This window comes from Pleurodeles waltl, chromosome 10 (genome assembly GCF_031143425.1).
Source record: "Pleurodeles waltl isolate 20211129_DDA chromosome 10, aPleWal1.hap1.20221129, whole genome shotgun sequence".
Classification (NCBI taxonomy): Eukaryota; Metazoa; Chordata; class Amphibia; order Caudata; family Salamandridae; genus Pleurodeles; species Pleurodeles waltl.
This window is the reverse complement of record NC_090449.1, coordinates 89,706,055-89,727,075: the sequence shown is the minus strand read 5'-3', so window position 1 is coordinate 89,727,075 and position 21,021 is coordinate 89,706,055. Positions and strand designations below refer to the sequence as shown.

The 21,021-nt window shown below is 45.2% G+C and overlaps 1 protein-coding gene across 3 annotated transcripts in view; it reads right to left on the bottom strand.

Annotated features, from left to right (window-relative positions):
• The window catches only part of TRRAP (transformation/transcription domain associated protein), a 1,102,174-nt gene that overhangs the window by 636,553 nt on the left and 444,600 nt on the right, over positions 1-21,021 (bottom strand). For 2 of the 3 annotated variants that reach the window (XM_069209829.1, XM_069209828.1), the window contains exon 31: positions 11,967-12,035. In XM_069209829.1, coding sequence (XP_069065930.1) covers positions 11,967-12,035 — 69 coding nt within the window. Of the gene's footprint in view, positions 1-2,054; positions 2,076-2,197; positions 2,252-11,966; positions 12,036-21,021 lie in introns of all 3 variants that reach the window. The other variant, XM_069209830.1, reaches the window with a different exon arrangement.

Below are 21,021 nucleotides of genomic sequence, written 5' to 3'. Positions count from 1 at the left end.
CCCTGCCCTGAAGTCCCCTGGGAGCCATAGGCTCCAGAACCCACACCTTCTGCCCTGGTTTAAACTCCACCAGTGCAGCCTTTTGGTCGTACCACTGCTTCTGGAGTTGTTTGTTGGCCTCAAGGATTTTGGATGCTTTTTCCATGTATCTTGCCATCCTAGAGCAGAGGTCTAGTACATAGTCCACCACATCTTCCTTGGGTTTGTGGAAAGGTCTCTCCCAACTCTCCTTCACAAGTGCAAGTGGTCCCCTGACAAGGTGGCCAAACAGAAGTTCAAAGGGGGAAAACCCTACTCCCTTCTGAGGAACCTCTCTAGGAGAAAAGCCAACATGGGAAAAGGACATCCCATCTCCTTTTGAGTTTTTCCAGGGAGTTCCATGATCATGCCCTTCAATGCACTGTTGAACCATAGGAGCTTTGCATGTCTCCTAGTTCAGCCTAAGCTGCTCTGCTATAGCTACCCTCTATCAGCCTAAGCTGCTAGAAACACCTCTTCTATACTGATAAGGGATAACTGGACCTGGGACAGAGTGTAAGTACCCCTTGGTACCCACTACAAGCCAGGCCAGCCTCCTACAAGGGGTAGCTCTCTTCGGATCAGCGTAGGCAGGCGGGCAAAGAAAGGAACTGTCGTTGGTACCTATATAGGACCCACAACATCATTTTCACCACGGACAAAGCAGACAACAGAAGCGGAGCCAAGCGATGCCACCTACCAGTGTGCAGGGGTACTGCTCATGAAACTCTTCCAGATCCAGTCTGACGCCTGGGGAGAATTCCAAGGTAAAGAATCTGCCACTAGAAGTCTCTATCAGATGGTCATTAGAACTGCAACCATTGGCAGACAGGGTATGCAGTATTGGCCCATGGTATAATGCGGACTTCTTCCTACAGTTTAGACAGAATTTTACGAGAATTTCACATTTCACAAAATTGTGTCCCAGAGACTCAATGGACAATTCTATGGCCGCCTAGGTCAAAGACTAAATCTAAAAAGAAGTACACTTCAATTACTGGATGTCTAACTGTGTTCTTTGTCACATGTGTTGGTATTTAGGACATGGAACCTTCCATGAAGCTCACTACGACACTTCAGAACAGACGAGTGGAAAATAAAACCTAAACTGAATGTCACATATTGTGCACTGTGGAACTAAGGCAGATGTCAAAGTGAGTCACATTGACCACCTATTGATGTCACCAAAGACCAACCACTAGTTGGCAGAAAAATATACAACAAGCGTTTCCAGAAGAGGCTCAATGCTGCAATTTTTTTAAAGCACCCGAGGCCTACCACTGTACCTACTGTTCATTCTAAATTTCAATAAAAAAAGAGCAAAATGGAAGTTATGTAGACCCGGTGTATTAAAGTAGCCACAATTACTAATAAATGGACAACATATTCTACTGTAAGAGTCTTCAACTAACAATTAACTGTTGTATTGTTGTTTTAATGGAATAACACAATGGAAAAGTCTTTTGAAGTTGGCAACATTTCATATCTGCAGCTAAAAGTATCAGTCAAGGACACATCAGGCTTACATAAAGACTATTGATAAACTCACTTGCAAGCATGCCATTTTATTAACTCACTAGGAAACAAAACTGTGTTCTTGATGAAAATGGTCAAATTCTCCAAAGATTAAAAAATAGATACTACTTTTCACACAACATCTAAAAATACAATGTTTACATGTCAACTTAAATGAATTAGCAATTATTTTGTTTTAGCAAGTCAGTTTTAGTTATCAACCAGTCACTTTCACACCATAAACGAAAAGCCGATGGTCTGGTACAGCATGCAAAGGTTTGGGAAGAATTGGGTTAATAAAAAACGCATTTGACAGAGAAAAACAGTGTTACTAGTACAATTTCCACCACAGATATACACTGAATGACTGACATCACATCACTGCACTAAAAGACAACAAAGCACGTAACCCAGTACACAACACCGCTACAACTAACAAATCACAATAACTGAAAAACCACAACTAAGTATCACAAAAACAAAAGAATGTAACTTCCTGAGACCATCACGCCAATTCTCACCTCTACCCCTTCCACGGCAGGCTGAACCAAGACAAAAAATTACAGCATGAAACAAAAAAAAAAGAAAACATAGTATGACAAATATGTAGATATGGATCTTCATACTGCAGTCAGAAACTGACTTAATAGGTATATGCTCTCACCTCAAACTGACAGAATGGAGGCAAGGAACATCTCCCGCAATCTGAAATGCTTTCCTAAGGATGGGGAGGAAAATGATCTTTTTTTTTTCTTCTATTTGTAGATTATGTTTTTATTATTGGTACTATCTCAAACACTTGTGAATGAATAGACATTAAAAAGTCTGAGGGATGTCACAGTTTGTACAGACAATGCACGTGAAAAATGTTAAACATGTAACAAAAATGTTTTGCACAGCAAACACAAGTGCTCCTAACAACAGTTGCTTCCATCAATCTGATTATTACCTCCCACTGTCTAAACCCACAAAGTAGAGCCAGTGGGTTATCCCAGCACATCAGTGTGAAAGCTCTGCCTATATCCACAAAGTAGAGCCAGTGGGTTATGACAGAACACTGGTGTGAAAACACTGTCATGATCTCACACACATTTAAGATGGATATTCAGTTTTCACCAATCTTTATATATTAAAATTAAAGTGATCAAGCTGAATTTAGGAATGTGTAAACACTGCAATGTAAAACTGAGGAGGTGTACTATTTCAAAATCCTTTCCGTGCTGGGTAGGGTGGCAGCGGGCGGAGACGGAGGTAATAACAGAGATGGAGATAGCAAAAGAGGCAAAAATGGTGAAGGAAATGATAACTACTGTTATTTGGAAAAGACAGCAACAGACAGAAGATCTGATTTACGAACAGCCAGTTCTACCAGATACATTACTGTAATTAAAAACCAAGACTATTACCACCTTTATATCTGGAAATCAACAGACAGCATATAAACTCTTAATTACTGTTGATTTTATTTTAATTCTGTACTTCTGACACCATCCCGAGAACTACTAAAATGCACAGACTGCACTATGATGAAATACTGAAGGTAATATTCCATAATACTGCGTCCATTGTGTTCCATGGATGCCAGTTACAAAACTAAAACTATAAGTTGGTTTCCATACGTCAAGTAAAATGCAGCTTCACTAAATACCAAGACATACAAGGCATGAAGCAAAGTGTATGAAACAAATGCTTAGAAAATAGATTTGATGTTAGAGAAGAGTGATAGCCATTTATACATCTACAGAAAAAGGCACAGCGGATCAACTATTTGTTCAGTTCTTGGTATTGTTCACTTCCAAGTGGCAGTCACTAGTGTCTGGCATGTTTTCAACTTATTTCTTAATGTTTAGCAAGTTCATTCTTTTGAAAGATTGTATTTCCCTACATATAATGACGCACATTTGCTTTAGAACTAGAGCTTCATTTTCATTAAGCTTCTACAAGTTATGTGGCGCATCTAAGGTGAATGAGAGAGTGCAAAAATCCAGCAGAATGATCTTGGTGTCTAAGATGATGGACCCACATTCTGCTCTTGCACAAATTTAAAAACACTAAAGCCTCTGAACTGTGCATTAGTATGCATGTTGAGGGCTTCATGATCTATCTGATTCAAACCTGGTCCTACAGGAATACACTTAAGGGCAAATGCAGAACAAAATCGGGACTTTATTACCATAGGGTTTCTTCAACAAGTACAAAATACATTTTCAATTTTTTGGTCTTCACAAATCTGTCCAGGAATAGATCTAGAAATCAGTATGAATCGCATGTTCCCAAGAGTACCCAAGAGAATGCATTTGTGGATGCCTACTTAATCACTAGCAAAAGCATTCAAGTATATACATAGAGAACATTTAGGCGTAGGAAAACGTTTATGCGTGCAACTGCACTTTTATATTCACAAAGTGAGAAAAATATTTTAAACCTCTTTATCTACATCTGAACAATGTAAGTTTTTTTTACTTGATATTATAAAAACCATCAACCTTCTCTAAATTTGGAATGGGCTGAGAAAACATTTATGGATACCAATAAAGATGTAAATTTGAAGCTGATCTAGTTCACAGCAATCGAGACCACCAACTCTATCCTACTGGGAGAAGACTAACTCACACAAAACATATCCTTAAAACAATATTTTACTGAGAGTAACACAGTTTCGTTAATCAAAAATGTTAGTTAAATGAATTAACAAGCAGCAAACATTGTTGACCCACGAGAGCCATATGTTGTGTTTTTTTAAAGGTTAATATATGTGCTTAGGCCTATTATTTTAACTCGTTTTTTTCTGACTTTCACCTGAATCCATACATTTCTCTTCTGATATTTTGTATGGATGTTTGAAATTCCCTCAGATTGCATTTAAAAATGTAAAACTAAATGAAGACCATCCATAAAAATAGTGTCAGAGTAATGGCTTAGACCCTGCAAAGATGTGGAAAATTCCTCTGTGGTAGTGCCTTGTATATTTATGCACCATTTAATTAAATAATTTACTGGCATGTCAGAAGAAGTGTGTTTCCACCACCACTACCTACTGACACCACTTGTAAGTGGCCAAACGGGCTTAATGGCACATTTCCTGCAAATAGTATATGTTCCATGTTATTTTTAGGATTGATACGCAATGTACTCTGATAAGGAGCATCACACTTCACCACAATCATTACTACAACGGTTTCTTTTCTCTACTACACTATGGCCCTAGTTACAAATGACAGATAAGGGGGTGAAATAATTATCAAACCAGGGGACACCAGAAACCAAGGGAATTTATTGGGTGTGATAACTGACTCCAGTGACAAGTTATGCACTTAAAAATGGAGCATTGCATGTGAATTCTGGTGCTCTGCATCACAATCAACTTGTCCCTGTATTTACTTTGTAATTTATCCCCTGGTATATTTTGGCCAGTTTGTCCTGCCAAAATGTACCAGGGGAAAACTGAAGGAGTGCAACAATGGGTTTGTGCAAAGAGGAACGTGCTAAGGGACAGACCTATCTTTTAGCAAATGTATACAGTTTTAGCCACCCTAATTTTGAAAAACTAAAATGACAATTAACACAAAACCGGTGGTCTCTGCACTGAAAATGAACTGGATGAAAACGGTCTTAAAAAAACAAAAACGTTTACAACCTTGACTTCATTGGACACTGGAAGAATGTGATGTTTGCTTGCACTTCTGTAGATTATTTCTTGGACTAGTAATTGTTAATCCTACAAAAGTGACAATTTCAGTTCCAGTGTTCACAAATCAAAAGATATTTATGCTGGAAAGATCTGTTAGCATAGTTTGATTCCAAGAACACAATGTATATTATATTATAAAGATAAACACAGTTCCACTCTCCAATCAATATCTGGCAGGCCTTAGTAAATTGCGCTTATCTTTATCAGAGTTACTACAAAAACAGTCACTGACAAAGTCTGCCAAACCAGGAATTGTTCACTCATTTGAGGGGTTAAAATATCTTTTTAGGAAACTTTAGTAGCAGAGTATTATTTAACACAACATTCATGGCTGTGGTACTCATACAAAACTGCTGAATCTCTTTTTATGTCAGTACTGAATTTATTACATTACGTTGATGCAGAGAATTACCTTCATAATGTGACACAGGATACTAGTGATGTGTCGCTTTATACAGCATGTTAGATATGGGCCTAAGTATATACTGAAACAAAACCCATGTGCAAAACCACCAAATATAAGGAAAATGTTACTTACCAAGGAATCATCTGTTTGTGGCATGTAGCGCTGGAGATTCACATGCTCTGCATACTCCTGCCATCTAGTGTTGAGTCCGGAGTAGTGCAAGCTGTTTTTCTTAGAAGAAGCGTTTCAAGTCACGGGATCGAATGACTCCTCCTCTTCGCGATAGTGCGCATGAGCATAGACTCCTTTGTTAGATTGTTTTCCCGCAGGCGGGTGAAAAAAGGAGTGTATAAGTGCAGAGAACGATGTCCATGCACATCTAAACACATATGTACAAATATATTGTGACTGGAACGACCACAGGTGTCCGGGGAGGAGGGAGGGTGCATGCGAATCTGTAATGCCACAAATAGATGCGTAATGGGTAAGTAAGATTTTCCGTTCAATGGAGAGTGTGGCTATAGATACCCATGCTCCGCATAGACTGTAAAGCAGTCTCTCGATAAAAGTGGCGGCTAGCCTATGGGAGTTGCAGTTGACTGGAAAAGTGTTCATAGTACATCTTTATCTATGTTGGCCTACTGATGTTCTAGTACATCCATACAGTAATGTTTTGTGAATGTATGTGGTGTAGACCATGCAGCTGGTTTCAAATGTCAGTAATAGGGATGTTTCCAAGGAAAGCCATAGTGACACCTTTTATCCTAGTAGAACATTCACTAAGAGTAACAGGTTTTGCATAGCATGTCTGAATACATTTAAAGTATCCATCCAGCTATGGCTTTTTTAGATAATGGACTGCTCTTGTGAGGTAGTAAAAAGGCTACAAAGAGCGGTTTAGTTTTCCTAAGCTCTTTGGTTCAGTCAATGTAAAACATGAGTGCTCTTTTAACACAGAGTGTAAAGAGCTCTTTCCGCAACAGAGTCAGTCTGCGGAAAGAAGACTGGTAGCTCAATGGATTGATTTATGTGGAATGGTGAAAACAGATTAGGAAAGAACACAGTTTGTGCAAAGCACCACTTTGTTCCCTATGAATTTGGAAGAAAGGTTCTTTCAAGGTTACGGCCTGGAGCTCACTGATATGCCCAAGTGATGTGATGGCAAGTAAGAAAGACACCTTCCAAGAAAGGTATTGAAGAGGACATGAATGAAGTGGTTCAAAAGGAAGGCCCTTGAGCCTTGTAAGCACAATATTGAGGTTCCAGGATGGTGCAGGAGGCACCCTGGGTGGAATGGCCCTTTTAAGGCCTTCCATGAAAGCTTTAATGACTGGGATCCTGAAAAAAGAACTATGTTGTCTGTTCGGTAGATAAGCAGCTACAGTTGCGAGATGTAGGCGAATGGAAGTGTAAGCTAAATTTGCTTTTTGTAAACTGAACAAATAATGTCTTGAACAGTAGCTCTGATGGGGTCAATACTTTTGGATTGGCAGTAGCAAACAAAAGATTTGCATTTTGCAGCATATCATGCTCTAGTTGTGGGTCTACAAGCTTCCCGGAGAATGTCCATGCATTCCACAGGCAATCCTAAGTAACTAAACTCAATGACTAAAGGAGCGATATCGCAAGGTTGAGTGACTTGGGGTTTGGATGTCTTATCTGTCCTTAATTTTGAGAGAGAAGATCCGGCCTGTTAGGAAGCTTCTCTGGGGGGCTACTTGATAGGTTCAGAAGTGTCGTGAAACATGGCTACACAGCCCAAGTGGGAGCTACAAGGATCATGGTGAGAGATTTTTGCCTGATCCACTGACCAGAAATTGAATGAGAGAGAGAGGTGGAAAAGCATAAACAAATACCCCTGAGCAGTTCATCCATACAGCATTGCCCTTAGATAGAGGGTATGGATACCTGGAACCGAAGCTTGGGCATTTTGCGTTTTCTGTGACGAAAAGGTCTATCTGAGGAGTTCCCCAGTTTCTGAAATATGTTTGAAGGACTTCGTGGGTGGAGTTACCCTTTGTGGACTCGTTGCTATATCCTGCTGAGCAGGTTTGAAAAGTTGTTGTCCATCCCTTGGAGACACTATGCCACCAGGTGAATGTGGTGGTAGAGTCCACTTCCATATTGTCTGAGAGAGTTGTGACAACTGGAACAATCATGTCCCCCCCAGTCTCGGTAGGGAATACATGGCTGTCATGTTGCCATGCGGACTAAGACAACCTTGTGAGACAGGTGATGATGAAATGCTTTCAGGGCTAGAAATATTGCCTGAAGCTCGAGGTAACTGATATGTAGGGACTGGTGACTGAGATCTCAGAGGTCCTGTACTGTGAGGTCTTGAAGGAAGGCAACCTAACCCCTTAGTGATGCATCTGGGGTCATAATGACCTGAGGCACTAGGTCCAGAAAAGGCCGGTCTTTCAACAGATTGATGGTGTTCCACCATTGCACAGTGTGGTGAGAATGGCGGTCTAACACTAGATCTTCCAGGTGAACCTGTGACCAAGACCACTGACGAGACAGATGCTGCTTTGGAGGGCGCATGTGGAGTTTGGCATGGGGAACGATGGCAATGTAGAACGCCATCATCCCCAACAGGTGCATATTAGTCCTGAGTGTGTAGGTCCGATTCTCCTGAAATTGGGGGAAAAAAGAGACTGAAAACTGAACGCTGGCCAGGTTGGGGTATGCTGGCCCCAACTCTGCACTGAGAATAGCTCTTAGATAGGGCTGTATCCGAAGGGATTGGAGGTGGGATTTGGAAACATTGAGTGTGAAGCTCAGAGTGTGAAGGAGATCCACTGATGACAGAGTGATATTGACACCGTTGTAGGGTACTGGCTTTGATGAGCCAGTTGACTAGGTAAGGGAACACATGGATGTTCTGTTTTCCGAGGTGTGCGGCAACTACTGCTAAACACTTTGAGAAGACTCTGGGAGCAGTCGTGACCCTGAAAGGCAGGACTTTGAATGGGTAATGTTTGCTTGCAATAACGAATCTTGGGTATTTTCGGTGTGCAGGGTGGATGGGAATATGAAAGTAGGCATCCTGTCAAAGTCACCTTGTTGCAGAAGTGTTCTGAAAGGATGTACTGGGTTAATGGTCTGAGGTCCAGAACAGGCCTTAGAGAGCTGTCCTTTTTGGGATGAGGAAGTTTAGGGAGAATACCCCTGGTCCCTGGTGTTTTAAGGGAACAGGCTTGATGGCCCCTCTGAGAAGGAGGGATTGAACCTTTTGTTTAAGTGTGTGTGGTGCTTGTGGGATAGTCTGTGAGTGCAAGGAGGAATAATTGAGCAGGGGAAGACGGAAGAAGTCACTGCTTTGCAGTGGAGGAACATCCTTGGAAGGCAGTGCTCTTACCTCTGCCCTTGTTGCTGTTGCCTTTGTAGGACCCCCCTATACAACCCCCTGGAATGGGAACTAGGCTATCTGGTTTGGGAAGTAGATGCCTCAGAGGATGTAGATCTGTAGGCACCTCTGAAAGTGAGGCAACGAAAAGTGCCCCTTTGTGTGGGGGACTGTAGAGCACACATGGAGTGTCGTCTTTTTTTAGCTTCTCAAGGGTAGTAACCAAAAAGATGCTCCTTATCACAGGGCATGTTAAGGACTGCTTGCTGTGCTCTGGTTTGAAATCAGAACAGCAGAGCCACGCATGCTTTCTTATTAGGACACTGGTGTTAATGCCGAATGCACGGCACAACGGATAGACTAATTAGATATTGTTGCCCCTCAGTAACAACTTGTTTCCCTCTCTTGCAGTGCTAATCTGGGAGAAATTGGAGGAGCTCCTCCATTTCATCCCAGTGAGCCTGGTCATATCTAGCCAGTAACGCCTGTGCATTGGCGATACATTAATGGATTTCTGCCTGTGCAGTCACTATTTTGCCAGAAGCATTGATTTTCTTACTCTCCTTCTCAGGAGGGTCAGCTGTTGCCTGGCTATTGGCAAGTTTTCGTGCAGTGGTGGCTATTATGGAATCTGGAGGAGCCTGTGACCTAATGTATAATGGGTCTGACAGAGCAGGCTTATATTTCTTGTCTAGTCCAGGGGTGATAACCCTAGAGCTGACATGGTCCTTGAAAATGTCATCAGCATGACGAAGCATGCCAGGGAGCTTTGGGATAAATTGGATATCCCTGTGAATAGATGTGAGGGTATCAAACAGAAAGTCCTGTTCAATAGGGTCCCTGTATAGTTCTATGTTGCGGAAAATGCCTTCTCTTGCCACTACTTGCTGGTAAGATGCAGTATCCACTGGTGGTGTGAGGCATGCAAGGTTTAAGTCAGAATCACTGTACAGGATGGGGTGAGGGTCATAAGTTTCCCATGGATCCCTGTCATGCTGTGTCCTACTCAAATCTTCCCCAACATATAAAGGGGATCATTGAGGGGTATAATCTCCTGTGATATGTGAAGCAGGTAATTGGGAGGGAGGTTGAGGAGAAGAAGGGGGTGGAGGAGGAGAAGGTGAATCAGGAGGAGGAGAAGGTGAATCAGGAGGAGGAGGTGGAGAAGGCTTGTGAGGCAGGGCTGGAGGCCTTTTGCATGCTTCCTTTCTTTAAAGGTGGAGAAGTGTCCAGAGCTGCTTGAAAAGACAGCCTGCTCTTGAGTACAAGGGGAGAAGCAATAATACATCCTGTACCCTCCTTAACATGGAGGCAAGGCTGACAAACGTATATAGTCTCCAGAATAGGTTCCACAGGAGGAGGTGTAGTGAAGATTGACTGGAGTCTGGCTGTTCCAAGGTTTTCGGATCTGTGGATTTCAACACCGAAGTCTTCGTTGGTGCTATTTTGTTGCACCGAAGTGGAGGCAGTAGCCGGTTGGCTCAGAGCTGAAGTTGAGAACGAGATGAAAACATTGTCTCAAGCTGAGGTGCCTGATGCTGAAGACAATGGTTTTGTTTTGGCTGTTTTCAGAGCCGGAGGGCGGGCCAGCTGAAACAGATTCTCGGATCCAGGCATGATCTGGTAGCAGTGGCCACCTGGCAACCTCTGAAAGGGGCTTTTTCACAGTCTTGTGGGGGTTGGGGGGGAGGGGTCGGGGAGGGGATGGTTACCTCGTGGATTTTGATGTCTGACTGCACATTGGAGTCCTGGATAGGGAAGGACACCTCCTGTTGTTCAGGTTCCTCCTGGGCGTGTTCTGCCCCAAAAATGTCCAGGGTGTCGTCCGGAGTCTTGTGCGCCATTTCCAGTAGATGTGCCCTTCGGTCCCAAAGCGTCTTCTTCAACCAGAAAGATTTGCAGGCATCACAGGTAGCTTCCTGGTGATTGAAGGTTACACACCAGATGTTGGTATGTGTGGGGAAATTTAGAGTGGCGTCAAGGACAGAAACGCAACAGCATTCATTCCATCAGCATAGCATAGTGGTCAATGGCACATGGTGAGGTAGGCCCAAGACGGGCAAAGAGGCCCCGGAGGGCGATGGTCCGTTCTCGGACAGACGATTCAAGATGAGCACTTAAATAGGAATGCACAATCAAAAAACAATACCATAGAAGAAGAGTAGACAGAAAGAACTATTTCTTACTGGAGAGCAAAGACACACACGTCTCAACCTGACGGCAAAGAGAAAACAATCTAACAAAGGAGTCAATGCCCATGTGCACTATCACTGAGAGGAGTGACTCTAAACACTTCTTCAAAGAAAAACAACTTGTACCACTCCAGACCCAAAACTAGATGGCAGGATTATGCAGAGCATGTGTATCTACAGCCACCCCTGCTACCACATATATTTAATAACTATTTTTGGAAGAGGGACAATGGGTTGGAAGACTGCAAAACAAATGAAAAGGCACTGCAGGTGTGGAAGATAAACATTTATATGCTGGAAAAATGTTCAACAACTCAGAAGCACGCATAACTTCTCAATGGCAATGGTCTTGGCATCCCTCAATAACAAAGCAATAGAAGAGGAACAGCATATTGCAAATTAATCAAACATTGGATACTGCTGACATCACATGATGTCCACAGTCTAGCAGAAGGTAATGGTTACAAAAGCTAATTAGCAGTGAAACAAATTTTGCTCCTGGCAAATAACACCATGTTGTTGTGTGAGTCTGTAAAGTTGAAAATATCCTTAAGTAGTAAAATATTAACAGGCATTGCTGAAATCAAAGAACACACTTGCTCATCAACAAAAATGGGACTGAATATAAAAATAACCTAAGTAAATCATGTTGCAATGAAGTGGATAGAAACATTTGTCAAAAGATTTAAGAATACAAAGCAACTTAATTGCATGGGGTAGGTACAAAATGTCTCTCCTAAACCCTCTGTCAAAAATGAGAAAGGCAGTACGTCAAGAAGGGCTCTGGTAACTTACACTTCCATCACTCCGCTGTCCTCCTTTGTGTGTAATAACTACTACCTCCATCCACTTGCGCAGGTGTTGCTGTTGGAATAATAAAGATTATTTAGTCTTCACAACATCAAATTAAACATTTACAGATCAACAAAACATTGCCTGCTTTTAATTGAATAAATATGCAATGCTTGGGCATCATCATTTGGTCTAGTGTGCTTAATCTATTACCATAATTCAACATCAAAACATATGAACACAGTTAATGTTTCTGAAAGGATCACAATAGCTGGAGACAGGCATCCCCGCATATGACATGCAAAGCAGGATATATACAAAATAATATTATTGGGGCTGGACCAAAAAGGTACGGAAGTTCCTGCCACACACAAACCAGTAGGAGCACACACTGTTTGTAGGAAGTTGGCTCTGTATGTGCTATTTCAAAGTAAGGAATAGCATGCACAGAGTCCAAGGGTTCCCCTTAGAGGTAAAATAGTGGTAAAAAGAGATAATACTAATGCTCTATTTTGTGGTAGTGTGGTCGAGCAGTAGGCTTATCCAAGGAGTAGTGTTAAGCATTTGTTGTACATACACATAGACAATAAATGAGGTACACACACTCAGAGACAAATCCAGCCAATAGGTTTTGTTATAGAAAAATATCTTGTATGGAAATGCCTCCTTGGCATGGTTACCCCCTGACTTTTTGCCTTTGCTGATGCTATGTTTTGAATTGAAAGTGTGCTGAGGCCTGCTAACCAGGCCCCAGCACCAGTGTTCTTTCCCTAACCTGTACCTTTGATTCCACAATTGGCACACCCTGGCATCCAGATAAGTCCCTTGTAACTGGTACCTCTGGTACCAAGGGCCCTGATGCCAGGGAAGGTCTCTAAGGGCTGCAGCATGTATTATGCCACCCTGGAGACCCCTCACTCAGCACAGACACACTGCTTACCAGCTTGTGTGTGCTAGTAAGAACAAAATGAGTAAGTCGACATGGCACTCCCCTCAGGGTGCCATGCCAGCCTCTCACTGCCTATGCAGTATAGGTAAGACACCCCTCTAGCAGGCCTTACAGCCCTAAGGCAGGGTGCACTATACCATAGGTGAGGGTACCAGTGCATGAGCACTGTGCCCCTACAGTGTCTAAGCAAAACCTTAGACATTGTAAGTGCAGGGTAGCCATAAGAGTATATGGTCTGGGAGTCTGTTTTACACGAACTCCACAGCACCATAATGGCTACACTGAAAACTGGGAAGTTTGGTATCAAACTTCTCAGCACAATAAATGCACACTGATGCCAGTGTACATTTTATTGTAAAATACACCACAGAGGGCACCTTAGAGGTGCCCCCTGAAACTTAACCGACTATCTGGGTAGGCTGACTGGTTCCAGCAGCCTGCCACACTAGAGACATGTTTCTGGCCCCATGGGGAGAGTGCCTTTGTCACTCTGAGGCCAGTAACAAAGCCTGCACTGGGTGGAGATGCTAACACCTCCCCCAGGCAGGAGCTGTAACACCTGGCGGTGAGCCTCAAAGGCTCACCCCTTTGTCACAGCACCGCAGGACACTCCAGCTTAGTGGAGTTGCCCGCCCCCTCCGGCCACGGCCCCCACTTTTGGCGGCAAGGCTGGAGGAAACAAAGAAAACAACAAGGAGGAGTCACTGGCCAGTCAGGAAAGCCCCTAAGGTGTCCTGAGCTGAGGTGACTCTAACTTTTAGAAATCCTCCATCTTGCAGATGGAGGATTCCCCTAATAGGATTAGGGATGTGCCCCCCTCCCCTTGGGAGGAGGCACAAAGAGGGTGTACCCACCCTCAGGGCTAGTAGCCATTGGCTACTAACCCCCCAGACCTAAACACGCCCTTAAATTTAGTATTTAAGGGCTTCCCTGAACCGAAGATTTTAGATTCCTGCAACTAAAAGAAGAAGGACTGCGGAGCTGAAAAACCCCTGCAGAGGAAGACCAGAAGACACCAACTGCCTTGGCCCCAGACTTACCGGCCTGTCTCCTGCCTTCCAAAGAACCCTGCTCCAGCGACGCTTTCCAAGGGACCAGCGACCTCTGAATCCTCTGAGGACTGCCCTGCTTCGAAAAAGACAAGAAACTCCCGAGGACAGCGGCACTGCTCCAAAAGAACTGCAACTTTGTTACAAGGAGCAGATTTAAAGACCCCTGCAACTCCCCGCAAGAAGCGTGAGACTTGCAACACTGCACCCGGCGACCCCGACTCGACTGGTGGAGAACAACCAACTCAGGGAGGACCCTCCGGCGACTCTACGACTGTGAGTAACCAAAGTTGTCCCCCCTGAGCCCCCACAGCGACGCCTGCAGAGGGAATCTCCAGGCTCCCCCTGACCGCGACTGTCTGAACTCCATTTCTCGACGGCTGGAAAAGACCCTGCACCCGCAGCCCCCAAAGAAACGGAACTTCTGTGCAGGAGTGACCCCCAGGAGGCCCTCTCCCTTGCCCTGGTGGTGGCTACTCCGAGGAGCCCCCCCCTTGCCTGCCTGCGACGCTGAAGAGATCCCTTGATCTCTCTTTGACTTCCATTGAAAACCCGACGCGTGTTTGCACACTGCACCCGGCCGCCCCCGCGCTGCTGAGGGTGTACTTTCTGTGCTGGCTTGTGTCCCCCCCGGTGCCCTACAAAACCCCCCTGGTCTGCCCTCCGAAAACGCGGGTACTTACCTGCTGGCAGACTGGAACCGGGGCACCCCCTTCTCTCCATTGAAGCCTATGCGTTTTGGGCACCTCTTTGACCTTTGCACCTGACCGGCCCTAAGCTGCTGGTGTGATAACTTTGGGGTTGCTCTGAACCCCCAACGGTGGGCTACCTTGGACCAAAAACTGAAACCTGTAAGTGACTTACTTACCTGTTAAAACTAACAATAACTTACCTCCCCCAGGAACTGTGAAAATTGCACTAAGTGTCCACTTTTAAAACAGCTTATTGTGTTTTATGTAAAAAGTATACATGCTAAAGTAATGACTCAAAGTTCCTAGAGTACTTACCTGCAATACCTTTCAAATGAGATATTACATGTAGAATTTGAACCTGTGGTTCTTAAAATAAACTAAGAAAATATATTTTTCTATAACAAAACCTATTGGCTGGATTTGTCTCTGAGTGTGTGTACCTCATTTATTGTCTATGTGTATGTACAACAAATGCTTAACACTACTCCTTGGATAAGCCTACTGCTCGACCACTCTACCACAAAATAGAGCATTAGTATTATCTCTTTTTACCACTATTTTACCTCTAAGGGGAACCCTTGGACTCTGTGCATGCTATTCCTTACTTTGAAATAGCACATACAGAGCCAACTTCCTACATATCTTTTCTTAGTTTATTTTAAGAACCACAGGTTCAAATTTTACATGTAATATCTCATTTGAAAGGTATTTCAGGTAAGTACTCTAGGAACTTTGAATCATTACTTTAGCATGTATACTTTTTACATAAAACACAATAAGCTGTTTTAAAAGTGGACACAGTGCAATTTTCACAGTTCCTGGGGGAGGTAAGTTATTGTTAGTTTTAACAGGTAAGTAAGTCACTTACAGGTTTCAGTTTTTGGTCCAAGGTAGCCCACCGTTGGGGGTTCAGAGCAACCCCAAAGTTATCACACCAGAAGCTCAGGGCCGGTCAGGTGCAAAGGTCAAAGAGGTGCCCAAAACGCATAGGCTTCAATGGAGAGAAGGGGGTGCCCCTGTTCCAGTCTGCCAGCAGGTAAGTACCCGCGTCTTCGGAGGGCAGACCAGGGGGGTTTTGTAGGGCACCGGGGGGGACACAAGTCAGCACAGAAAGTACACCCTCAGCAGCGCGGGGGCGGCCGGGTGCAGTGTGCAAACACGCGTCGGGTTTTCAATGGAAGTCAATGAGAGATCCAGGGATCTCTTCAGCGTCGCAGGCAGGCAAGGGGGGGGCTCCTCGGGGTAGCCACCACCTGGGCAAGGGAGAGGGCCTCCTGGGGATCACTCCTGCACAGAAGTTCCGTTTCTTTGGGGGCTGCGGGTGCAGGGTCTTTTCCAGCCGTCGGGAAATGGAGTTCAGACAGTCGCGGTCAGGGGGAGCCTGGGGATTCCCTCTGCAGGCGTCGCTGTGGGGGTCCAGGGGGGACAACTTTGGTTACTCACAGTCGTAGAGTCGCCGGAGGGTCCTCCCTGAGTTGGTTGTTCTCCACCAGTCGAGTCGGGGTCGCCGGGTGCAGTGTTGCAAGTCTCACGCTTCTTGCGGGGAGTTGCAGGGGTCTTTAAATCTGCTCCTTGTAACAAAGTTGCAGTTCTTTTGGAGCAGTGCCGCTGTCCTCGGGAGTTTCTTGTCTTTTTCGAAGCAGGGCAGTCCTCAGAGGATTCAGAGGTCGCTGGTCCCTGGGAAAGCGTTGCTGGAGCAGGTTTCTTTGGAAGGCAGGAGACAGGCCGGTAAGTCTGGGGCCAAGGCAGTTGGTGTCTTCTGTTCTTCCTCTGCAGGGGTTTTTCAGCTCAGCAGTCCTTCTTCTTGTAGTTGCAGGAATCTAAATTCTTAGGTTCAGGGGAGCCCTTAAATACTAAATTTAAGGGCGTGTTTAGGTCTGGGGGGTTAGTAGCCAATGGCTACAAGCCCTGAGGGTGAGTACACCCTCTTTGTGCCTCCTCCCAAGGGGAGGGGGTCACATCCCTAATCCTATTGGGGGAATCCTCCATCTGCAAGATGGAGGATTTCTAAAAGTTAGAGTCACTTCAGCTCAGGACACCTTAGGGGCTGTCCTGACTGGCCAGTGACTCCTCCTTGCTGCTTTCTTTGTTTCCTCCAGCCTTGCCGCCAAAAGTGGGGGCCGTGGCCGGAGGGGGCGGGCAACTCCACTAAGCTGGAGTGTCCTGTGGTGCTGTGACAAAGGGGTGAGCCTTTGAGGCTCACCGCCAGGTGTTACAGCTCCTGCCTGGGGGAGGTGTTAGCATCTCCACCCAGTGCAGGCTTTGTTACTGGCCTCAGAGTGACAAAGGCACTCTCCCCATGGGGCCAGCAACATGTCTCTAGTGTGGCAGGCTGCTGGAACCAGTCAGCCTACACAGATAGTCGGTTAAGCTTCAGGGGGCACCTCTAAGGTGCCCTCTGTGGTGTATTTTACAATAAAATGTACACTGGCATCAGTGTGCATTTATTGTGCTGAGAAGTTTGATACCAAACTTCCCAGTTTTCAGTGTAGCCATTATGGTGCTGTGGAGTTCGTGTTTGACAGACTCCCAGACCATATACTCTTATGGCTACCCTGCACTTACAATGTCTAAGGTATTGCTTAGATACTGTAGGGGCACAGTGCTCATGCACTGGTGCCCTCACCTATGGTATAGTGCACCCTGCCTTAGGGCTGTAAGGCCTGCTAGAGGGGTGTCTTACCTATACTGCATAGGCAGTGAGAGGCTGGCATGGCACCCTGAGGGGAGTGCCATGTCGTCTTACTCATTTTGTTCTCACTAGCACACACAAGCTGGTAAGCAGTGTGTCTGTGCTGAGTGAGTGGTCTCCAGGGTGGCATAAGACATGCTGCAGCCCTTAGAGACCTTCCCTGGCATCAGGGCCCTTGGTACCAGAGGTACCAGTTACAAGGGACTTATCTGGATGTCAGGGTGTGCCAATTGTGGAATCAAAAGTACAGGTTAGGGAAAGAACACTGGTGCTGGGGCCTGGTTAGCAGGCCTCAGCACACTTTCAATTCAAAACATAGCATCAGCAAAGGCAAAAAGTCAGGGGGTAACCATGCCAAGGAGGCATTTCCTTACACATAGCATCAGCAAAGGCAAAAAGTCAGGGGGTAACCATGCCAAGGAGGCATTTCCTTACAGGTGACATTCGGTCTGGGTCCCACATTCATTCATTCATTCCAAGAAATAAAAGATACCTATTCTATGCAACGCTCACAGTTTTACAAATACTTGCAACTCCGACACGCTGTTGCCGCCTACGTTCCCTGGGAGCCTCCCTTGCCAGAGTTTAATCTGCTGGAGACCAAAGTCATGATGAGTACACTGGGGAAGGGATGCATATCACAAATTTACCACACTCTCATTAACAATGCACCTACCTATTTAGACCACTTTAGAACATGTTGGGAGAAGTGGTTGGGCCCCTCGGAGGATGACTGGCATGATGCCGTTATGGCCCCCCCAGATCATAACTATTTCTTCCAGACTGAGATTAATTCTGACTTATTATCTGTACTGTACCTACTTCACCCACTCAGACTGCACCAAGCTGGTTTTCTCCCGAGCCTTACAGGCTCTTAGTGCTCAGAGACCCCTATTGATTTTTACCCTATGGTATGGTCCTGCGCAGCAACCCACAAATAGTGGTTGGAAATAGTGGGAGAACTCACATGTGGGATGGGAGGTCTCGGCCACTCCTTTGGTCCTACTACTGGGGGTTTTGGAGGATTCGGGGGGTTCCCTGGCAGAGGGCCGTTCCTAGGTACCGCTAACATGGTAGCCAAATGCGATATTGTGGTTAAATTACAGACTCCTACGCCCCCAACCCAGACACAATGGCTCAAAAGACTGGATTGGTGTGCAATGCAGGAACAACCTGTGTATGAAGCAAGAGGCTGCACATCAAAATATGACTGGGTTAAATGGTTGGGGCAGAAGTGCTGAAGTGAGTACCTTTGACCGTCTTACCACTCCTACGGTTGTCGTTTGTTGTGCACCTGTTGCTGATGCATTACTGATGCTATTTGGTTGTCACAAGTTTTATTCGAAATGTACCCTGTCACGCTTTCTGAGAAGCCTGTGCCACTGTTGCTGAAAATCAATAAAGTTGATAAAAATAAAAAAAATTACCAAGTGGTTCAAAACTAGGGAAGTGACCTACGAGTCAGGATCTAATACCCCTACTTGTTGCAGTTCCACTTAACATTGTCATTATAAATGGGAGGAAGGATTTCAGCGCAAAGCGGATCAAACACAAGTCTAACAAATTGACAAGAAGGCAATTTTCATCGTAGAGCAGAGTCCTCTGATCCCCACTTCTCCCAGATGACCTGCCCAGCAGTGATGCATCGGTCCCGACCGTCAACTTTGGATTAGGTTAGGATAGGAGTCTGCCACTGGCCCAATTGCAATCTAGCAGTCACCAATGCAGATCTTTTGCAGTCTCATCCAAACCCTGGATAGTACAGGATAGGTTCCAGCGTCGCTGTGCCCATAGAACTTCAGGTTCCAATGCACAGCCCACATGAGCCATCTGGTGAGGTAGACTAACTAGAAGCAGAAGGAAAATAATCCCAGCAGCCTCAACAACATCCTCTCTGAGATCCAGGACAGAGGCAGTAACATCTGCCTCATACCCCAAATGTAAAACTGTATCATATCCAGTATGGCTCAGATAAAAGGAAGTGCCTTCGGAGCAGTCAGGTATAACTTTGGCATGTTGATAGTGAATCCCAATGATGTTAGCTCTTGTCTGGAGGTCTACGACTGTATGGGGGTGAGCTCGTCTTCAATAACCGGTCGTTGATGCAAGGGAAGTCCGACACACCCGACGCATGAATGGATGCTGTGACCACTGTCATTACTTTTGAGAAATGCTCAAAGGGCACTGGTAAGGCCAAAAGGGAGCACCGCAAACTGAAAACTAACCTGACCGACTGAAAAACAGATAACAGCTGCAGTACGATAATGTGAAAATGAGCATCCTGCAGGTCCAAAACTACCATCTAGACTTACGGGGTCAAGGGCAGACAAAACCTGGGTGAAATGAGCATCTGTAATTTCTTCTTCTACAGGAAGGAGTTAGAGGGCAGCTATATAAGTAAGGTGAAGTCCTCCATCCTTCGGCATAAAGACGCAGGGGAAGTACACTCAGTTTCTGCTTTTGAGGCCAGAAACCTCTCTGTGGCACCTTTGGCCAAAAGGAAGGGCGTAGCTCTGTCAGACAATTTGGAGGACCCATGCACCCAAAGTGATGTTCTCACCTCCCTTAGAAGAAATGTCTGATCCTGCCTCCTCCAAGGTGGGATTGTGTCAGAAAGACACACTAGCGTGACTTTGCAGTTGTAGTTGCAAAGGGGTTGGGTACTGAGCTGCACGTTGTCCGTGATGCCCTAAACAGTCTCGGGAGCTGTGGTCTCTGCTATGAAATGGCTGACACGATTGTTGTGCCATCAGTGGGGTCTGATGATATTGGCAGCCACTAGCTTAACCACTTATGGGTTGACTTTCTTAAAGCATTCTAGGGTTAAGTCCACTTTTTCACAGCACAGGCAAGAGCATTCAATTCACATGCCCATTAATGATACCTTGACATCCCCAGAGATGCCCATAGACCTCATCCAGATGTGACACCATGCCCACTTCCTGGCTCAAGCAATTTGTTACACCCAGGCTAAATGTAGCCACATAACGCCAGACCCGTATGTTTTGGCCTAATGGCACCCGTAGGTCTTCCAGAACTACTTGCTGGATTAACCAAGCGTATCCAATAAAGCATGGATGTACCTGCCCAGGATGCACATGGGACATAAAGCAAGACTAGCAGAAGAGAGAAAGCGCTTGCCAAAAATCCTCCATGTGTTAGTCGCAGTTAGGAGGGTCGTTAGGATTCACTCTGCCTGGGGATGCATGAACACCAGACTTTCCAACATCTACGGTGAGTCAGGAAGTCATAATCGCCCAGAGCTGGTCTGTAGCAGCGAGCTACCTGTGTATTCACTGGGGACCCAGAGCATAGCTTTGCAAGCTTGGTTCAGTAAGGGCTTTTTTGAATGGTAGACTATGTCCTGCAGACACCTGACCAGGCTGAAGGAAGAACCTCTGCTAGGACGTTAGTTCTGACTTTCATGGTAGGGAGCTGCAGATCAAGAACCACAGCAATCTGTTGTATACCCATGGCAAAAAGGCATTTTCCGCTGTAGCAGGGCCAAGCAGAGTGGCACATCCAGTGCCTGAGGAGGTACCCTGAAAACAGACTTCCTGTAATTCTATATAACAATTGATATCACACTGTGGAATGAATTTGTCCTCCCCCCCCACCCCCCTATCATAGCTGTAAGAATCTGAGCCAAAGAGCAGATATGAAGTATAAGCTCTGC